At 45.8% G+C, this 8,319-nt stretch overlaps 1 protein-coding gene across 1 annotated transcript in view; it reads right to left on the reverse strand.

Annotated features, from left to right (window-relative positions):
* PLCD1 (phospholipase C delta 1) overlaps positions 1-6,716 on the reverse strand; it is a 54,407-nt gene extending 47,691 nt beyond the window's left edge. Inside the window, exon 1 of the mRNA XM_005491428.4 lies at positions 6,278-6,716. Within this exon, the coding sequence (XP_005491485.2) occupies positions 6,278-6,311 (34 nt within the window). The 5' untranslated portion in view covers positions 6,312-6,716. The remainder of the gene's footprint in view (positions 1-6,277) is intronic.
* Positions 6,717-8,319: the final 1,603 nt, after the last annotated feature.

Below are 8,319 nucleotides of genomic sequence, written 5' to 3' on the forward strand. Positions count from 1 at the left end.
AATTTCTAATTGCAGTGCCAGTGACAGCTCCGCTCAAAGCTTTCCATGTCCTTGGAGAGCATTTTACTGCACTTAGCCCTGAAGGTTGTTCACACACTAAGCACAGGGTCAGCATGCAATGAGTTTAGCTACTTCTCCAGAACAGCAATGAGCAAGCTCTGCTGTTGTGAAGGCTTCAGAGATGTAAAGCAGTTCAAATCACTTTGTTTTTAAAATGAAGATGAGATTATCGGGACAGAAATTCCCTGCTCTGAGAAATGACTGAGCTGGATTTATTGTGGTCCTGAGGTCATTTAAAGACAATGTCACAACTCACAGAAGAAGCCTGATGGGCAAGGATGACATGGGTATTGATGTTACACCATGCTGCTGTCACACTCCTGCATGGGAGGAAGTGATTCCTGTAAATGGCTCGTGGAAAAATTCTTCAAGCCTTATTCACTGCAGGTAACTGCACCTCAGTGGGTCGTGCAATTTTACCCATGTGACCAATCCCAATTAAATAAATGGCCCTGGTCACATGAGTGAAGTTATCCACGTCCCCATAGCCAGGATTTGCTGTGCTCATCCCCCTATTGATTCCAGCTGGATTACTCACAGAGCAAATGGAAATCAATGGGAACAAGGAACATGGTCCCAAAGTTAGCAAAGTGCTTGAGTGATGTGAATATCCAGGAAAGTGAATATTCAGGAAACAGGCACTTGCAGATGGAGTGGCTGCAGTCTCTGGTAGGAAATGGGCTGTGTGAGAACACTACAGTCCACAGGCTGCTCTTCAGATGATTTTCCAAAATTAATTAATCTCCATCACATCCATTCACATGGGAGCTAAGGAAGCACTATTACCACTTCACACTGGGAGAAGCAGGTTAACTTTTGAGTTCTTTATTAGGGCTGCACTTGTTCTCTCACCACCATCGTATTTAGGCAACACCAAAAGTGAGGCAACCCTAATTCTGATCACAGTCTCTTTAGAGCACATTGACAAAAATGACATGACAAAACTCAGCTGCTGATTTGCCCAGACTTGTGATAATTTAGGAGCAGAATAAAAATACCTGTGCTGGTGATGTCATCACCACTTACCCATCACAGACATGGATGCAAATTAGTACTAATAATGCCTATGGGAACTACATATCAAATAATAAATGTTATGTTTAGGGGAGATTTTCCCTTTAAAGAGGTTAAAGGCTGTGTCTTGCCCTGTATTTGTTATCAAGAGGAAAAACAATAGGTCTATTTTACACGATGCCATTCCTCTTACTAAAGAATGTGACAGAAAGGTGCCTTCCACATCTGCAGGGTCCCTGTCCTTCCCTCATTCTTCACTTCATCCATGCCCTGCCAAATTCCACCTGCAGAGACCTCTTTCCTCCTTCTCCTCCAGGACACCACTCACTGCTCTCAGTTTATTCTCCCCAGTGACCCCTCACATCCTCTGAGAACCAAGCCTTGCTGTTGGCACAGCTTCACACCTCCAGCAAAAAAAATGCCTGTGGATCCTCTACACCAGCACTTTCCCTCTTTGTCCCTGTGGGGAAATGGGGATCAGGGAGTGGGGGCTGAGTCCAGATGTGTCCCTGGGCAAGGATGCTGCTGCTGGCTCCCACCGGGTGCCTCTGCAGAGCATGTGGTATGTACCAAGTTCCACCTTGTGGTCACACTGAGAACAGGATTCTCCAGCAGCAAACCTTACACTGGCTTTTCTGGCCCTCTCCCTTTGAGTGCTGAGAGGTCCTGCTGAGCTGGGACAGAAACCATATAAATTAAACCTTAAATTTCATACAGGAGGAGTTCTCCCAAGTCTCCTTGTTCTCCAGATCGCTGCCTAAAGCCTCCCCCTGCCTGCAGTCTGGCCAGGAAGCTGTGGGATGGGATCAGCACTGCCCAGCATTTCTCAGCCCATTTTGTACCCTTTGGCTGTCTCATTTTGTCTCTGGGAGGAGAATGGTTCCTCCTCCAGCTCTGACAAGTCCATGCAGCCCATCTTTCCCCAAAACAGGGTTCCCAGTTCAGAAACAAACCTACTTCATGAGGCAAGAGAAAGAGTATTAATGTGGTTATACCCACAGTGCCCACTGGGAAGGGCTGCAAGCCCATCACCCAGGCCATGCTATCTGCCAGCTTGCTGTGGATCAAAACCAGGCTGGGGAATGTGCTGGAAATTAAACAGTACAGAGCCCTGGCCCTGTGTGGTGTAAACAAAGCCAGGCTGCCTGCTCAGACATTTCACAGACAGACAAATCATGACCTTTATTTGTGAAAACCTTCATACATCTTCCTGCCAGTCCAGGTCCCTCCCAGGGAGCTTGGATCAGTGCAGGGAACAGGCTGTGACCCATCAAAAGCTGCTGCCCTGAGCTCTTGATGAAATCCAGGTAAAACAGAATACCCAGCTAAAACTGGAAACCCAAAACCAGACTGAAGGTTTGGTTTGCTGCTTCCACTGGCCCCTTCATCACAGTGCACAGAGAGATTTGGCTGCAAAGAAAGTGTAAAAAAAATACTGGCTTGCAATAAATTACAGCTTTTCCAGTAGCTGGTGTGGAAATAAAATAATTGAAAAGAAGGATATAAACTTGATGGATAGGACCAGGACCAGCAGCCAGCAGCACCAAGCAGCTCAGCTGCCCAACTCCCAGGTCACATTTCTGGGAACACGCAGATGAAGATGTTCTCTTCATAAACCCAAAGTCAGTTGTAGGTGGGTCCCAACCTCATTTTTTAAAGGCCACTTAACCGCTTTTCCTCCATATTTTCTTCAGGAGTTGAAATTTCTTCCATAGACAAAACACAGGTCATTCTCAACATTCTGTATCAGGGTAAAATTTGTGCAATAATTAAATTTCACAACTGAATTATGCAAAATTAGGGAATTTTTTTTTCCCCTAAGAGATTTATCTGGAATTTCTATAACTCTAGCCAAAACCAGCCATTGAGACTTGTTGTGTGGGCTTTAAAAGGCACCATGGTACAGGGCTTTAAAATGTACCATGTGAGGGAAAGCCTGAGGTGTGAGAATTTCCCCACACACAGTGTTTAGGCTGGCTCATTTAAGGTGTGGAAGTATTTCAGTTTAGAAGAAACTGTGTCAAAATCTTTTCTTGCACAAAGGAAAAAAGAAACCTCTGTGTCTGACCGAGGTCTGCAGCCTTCTGGTCTGGTGGCTTGGCTGGTGAGGACTGAGCCCTTCCACCCACTCAGAGACACATGGCTGAGGGTCAGTCTGCAGGATTTAATTATCTACAGTGCCAACAAGGGGCCAGGAGAAGAGATTGTTTGTGTAGGATACAATCCTCCTGCCTAGATCCCTATAAACCTAAAATTTCTTAAGATACTGGTGCTGACCCAGCTGAATCCCACCCTGCGTGATCACCAAGTGTTTATCTGCACCTTTCCTTCCAAAATACCTTTTTTAATTGATGTCCCTGTACAGGAAACTCTACTTTGCTCCCAAATTATTGATAACTTTGGCTCCCAGTGTCTATCCAGGCAGCTGGATACACCAACAATCTCTTCCCCACACACCTCTCCCTCCTTCTTTTCTCTGTGGTTGGCTGAATCCTTTCATCTCTGCTACCTGTTTTCCAAGTGACTGCATTTCCCTCTTCTTTCTTTCTCATTTCCCCATTAAAATTCATTTTTCCTCAAGCATCCTCTGGCCCTGTCTTAGCTACTTTTGAGCCTGATGGGGCTTTAGACACTGGCAACAATCTCAGAACCAACTGTGGGATTTAGTTTTACTAAAAGACATTGCTCAGATGGAAAATTTAGCAGCTTTTGTGTCAAAATAGACATGACCCACAGTGAATTTTATTTGTCCTGTCTGAGAAAGGGACATGTTCAATGTTCAATGCAATGGGATGTGTCAGTATCCCAAATTCTCCTGGACTATAAGGAACTGTGGCTCTCAAAACTCCCACGTGGTGGATCAAGCACAGCCTGCATCAAAGATCAAAGGTGTGTGCTGGGAGCATTTTGTTCCTAGGAAAGGAGATCAAAGTCACCAAGTGCTCCAGAGCAGATCTCAGCTGATCCCAAGCTGTGTTACCTCCTGGCTTGAAGTGCAGAAGGAGCCTCCTCAGTGCTCACAAGGGCAGGTGGAGATGATTCATTTGGAAATTTCAATATAGATGTTAATCCTGAGGACTTTCTGGCAGAGCAAACAAGGAAATGGACTGTCTTGTGGGATTTTACAAGCTGATTCTCCCCTTGGACTGTGGCAGAGAGTGTTCCTCTCACAATGCACACAGTGTCTTGGGTGAAAAGTCAGTGTATAAGAATAAAGCATAGTACAAATCAGCTATTCTACAATCTATGAGCACAAGGGCTCCCAGTTCAGAAACAAACCAACTTCATGAGGCAAGAGAAAGAGTATTAATAGCCCACATTAATTCTGACATGGAAAACACAGCTGTTGTTTTATGTGGGGTTTTTTTGGGGGGGGGGGGGAAGGGGGAAGAGAGAACCTGAAAGAAAGGTTTCAACCTCAAGAAAGCTGAATTTCAGCACAAAGCCAGGGCCAAAGCATATCCACCATTCACAGTATCAGAAATTTCTGACCAACTACATAGCAAACTCTGCTCCACATATGAACAACCCCTCTTATCTAAGTAGTCTGGCATTTGCAGTGACCCTGGCATTTGTGTGCGTGTTATATGTCAAGGAATTTCAGTAAATACTTTTAAAAATTCTTGGCTCATTCAGCATTTGTGTGTTTTTCTGCTTCAGACAAAATAATAGATTACCAGCCACTGAATTCTTCTTAGTTCCTAAACCCAGAGGACTAAATAATATTCACTGAAAAATAACCCACAGGCCAAAATGGGAAATGTTTTAACAGTTCCAGATGTGTTTCTTAGCTTTCTTTTCCCAGTGGCTGTATAATGAATGAGATACCTACAAAAAGTAGAACATTAACCTCTGGTTCACCCTCCTGTCAGATTTCTACCATCTGGGAAAATCAGAGCGAAGATTTCATCAGCCTGGGGGAATCTTTTCACATTTCTGCTGCTAACACTAAAATGATTACGTTCATGGGTAATCACTTATTGCTCTATTAGTTTATTTTTGTTTATAGCTTATCTGTAGTAAGAAAGCACCCATTTAATGAAATAAAAGAAATATTGGAGGCTTTTCCCATTTCTTGGGGATCAAAATATTCCATTTCAACCTGTAGCTGTCACAGCACTGAGGTGCTTCTGCTCCTCAGAGTAAGGAAAATATAATAAAGTGGTAAAAAAGTAATACATAAAGTCAGGTGAGGGAATAAGGGAGGATATTTTATTACCCTATCAGACAAACCTCCCAGGCTTGGCAGCAACAGAACCTTCTTAAATCTCACTTGTTGCAAGGGCAGAGAGAACTTCTTTTTTTAGAAACACTACTTATTTTGTACTTAATAATAATTTTGTAATAATGTTTTTTAGAAAACATATTTATTTTGTGCTTATTTTGTACTTTTGTACTCAGGGACAGCCCCTGAGCCCAGGTGTTCAACCTGTAGCTGTCACAGCCCTGAGTTGTTTCTGCTCCTCAAAGTAAAATACAATGAAGTGGTAAGAAAGTAATACATAAAGTCAGGTGAGGGAGTAAAGGGGGATATTTTATTACCCTGTCTATCAGACAAGCCTCTCAGGCTTGGCACCAACAGAACCTTCCTAAATCTCACTTGTTGCAAGGGCAGAGAAAACTTCTTTTTTTAGAAACACTACTTATTTTGTACTTAATAATAATTTTGCAATAATATTTTAGATAATAATTTTCTGGAAACACACTTATTTTGTACTTATTTTGTACTTTTGTGCTCGAGGACAGCCCCTGAGCCCAGGTGTTTATCCAGGCTCTGCTGGCTCCACCAGGGTTTATCCAGCAGAGCACCCATCCCGCTCTCAGTTTCCCATTAAGGGGAGGAGATCTGGATCCACTTTTCTGAACTTGCACATGCTTCCCCAGCCAAGACACAACAGATTACCAGAGAAAAATCACAGAATCACAGAATTTCTAGGTTGGAAGAGACCTTTAAGATCATCGAGTCCAACCCACGTTCTAACACCTCAACTAGATCCTGGCACCAAGTGCCACATCCAGTCTTTTTTTAAACACATCGAGGGATGGTGACTCCGCCACCTCTCTCTGCACCAGCGCTGAAATGCCCCATTACATCCAAACGAGAGAATGGGGAAGCGGAGAAGGGAGGAGAAGAGAGGAGGGAAAATAAAGCTTTTGGACAAGATAAGAGAGCTGAATCACAAGAAGGCTTGTCCAGACTTACTGTTGCAGGCGAGGAAAGTGCCATTGGATGCCATGGCTGCAGCGGGAGCCGCCAGCAGCAGCAGGAGCAGCAGCGGGGCTGGGGCAGCAGCCGTGCCCGGGATCGGGGCTGGGGCAGCAGCCGTGCCCGGGATCAGCGCTGCTGCGGGGCCGGAGCCGCCCGGCTCCCCCCGCTCCTCGCCGCAGCGGTGCCCGCCAGGGGAGGGAGCTCCCTCGGCAGGGGCAGCTCCGTGCCCGTGGCTGGAATCCCGTCCCGGCTGTGCCTGCTCATTTATCGCAGCCGCCGCCGCTGCCTGCCCCGCGCCCCGAGCGCGGCCGAGCGCTCCTGGCTCCTCCCTGCTCGGCTTTGGCGTCTCCGCCGCTGGCCCGGCCTCCTCCTGCCCCTGGAGCTTCCCGGCGATGCTGCTTTTCCTGTGGCTGCCGCATTTTTCTGCTCTGAGTCCGTCCTCGGTGGTCCGCAAATCAAGGAAGGGGTCTTAAGGAGATGCCACAAGTCAGAGTTTAATTATTACCTGTTATTTAGGTAATAATTCTTTTCGTAATTCTTTTCACAAGTTAAAAAAAAAAAAACAAACTAACTAAAAAAACCCAGTCAGAACTTGCCAGTGCAGAAATAGAAACTGTAACCACAAACGCTCACAAAGGCATGAGCTTAGGGCAGAAAAAAAAAGTTGAGCTTTGCATTTGAGACAGAGAGACAGAAAAAACTGCACTGTCTTGAGGCTTTTAGTGAGTGGAACTGATTTCTTCTACTCTGTTCCCTCCTCCTGAATTAGTGATCTTTGAATGGTAGAAAGATGGTGATGATGGCAGACAGGGAGAGGAAAAGGAAAGGAAGCAAGTGTGGGAAAATAAAGTTTCCGTCTACTTGAATGTTTTTAGTAATTGGTTTGTTGTTGTTTATGTATGTTTCTGGTTATTTAGGTTATCCTGATGCAAACACTTGATGGAGTTATTGGCAGATTCAAAGCCCTCTCTCCTCAGCAGCTCCACTGACAGAACAGAGAAGCCTCGTCCTGATGGGGACAGATCTAGAAAACATGTGTTGAAAAATACTTTGGGAGAGTTTGTCCCTCCCTGCCAGGAACTGGGCTGCTCCTCTGAGAGACCAGACCTTGCTCTCAGAGAGTTTTACAGCCCACAAATACAAGGCTGCTGCCACCACCCAAGGAAAACAGCCCTAATATAGCAAAACTCCTCATGCCAGGACAAAACTAACAAAGCCAGACAAGTGGAGCAATAAAAGAGCAGAGATTTCACCCCATGACTCCTCCCAAGTCCACTCTTCCACCTCACAGTCACCAGCTTGGCATGGGGAGGGCTCAGCTCCTGCTAGATACTTTCCAAAGGACCCAGGAAGGAACATTCCTGTTTCAAACCCACAGACATTGATTCAGATGGGGCAAACTGGGAGCTGCTGGCAGGCAGGACCAGAAAATTCCCGGCACAGCCCTAAAAGCTTCAAGGTAGAGGGGTTTTGGGAGGACTTCACAGCCTGTCACCCTTTCAGCTGATAGGGAAGAGTTCTGGAGGGAGTGTACAGGAAGGCTGCTGGAGGAGCCAGCCAGACTGGAAACTCCAGTAAGGCTGAGGTGGTGAGGGCATGATGGTTTTCACAAGAGAGGAAAAGGAGAGAAGGGCAGTTTGAAAGTGGTGACACAAAATGGCATTGTAGTAACTCCTTCCCTGTTCTCTGTGTCACACCCCATTGTGCCCTCATACTGCTTGGCACAAGTCCTCACTTAGAGATGGACTGGTCAGTGTCCCTGTGCCCTCTGTGGCCTTGGGACAGGGTGAGAGAGCTCCATCACTCCCAGAAATTACATGGACCATCTGTGGTTAGGACCTCTTCACAGAGCATGGGGTACAATGGCACCATTGTAAACACAGCCATCATCACCTCAGGCTGGACAGGGTTTCACCAGGAAAACACAACTGAGCTTCTCTGCCATCATCCCTTGAGACTTGAAGATCATCCCCTGCATTTACCCTTCAGGACAGCCCACTGTATCTCTACCTGCTTGCCATGTATCTCACCTTCTG

This window comes from Zonotrichia albicollis, chromosome 1 (genome assembly GCF_047830755.1).
Source record: "Zonotrichia albicollis isolate bZonAlb1 chromosome 1, bZonAlb1.hap1, whole genome shotgun sequence".
Classification (NCBI taxonomy): Eukaryota; Metazoa; Chordata; class Aves; order Passeriformes; family Passerellidae; genus Zonotrichia; species Zonotrichia albicollis.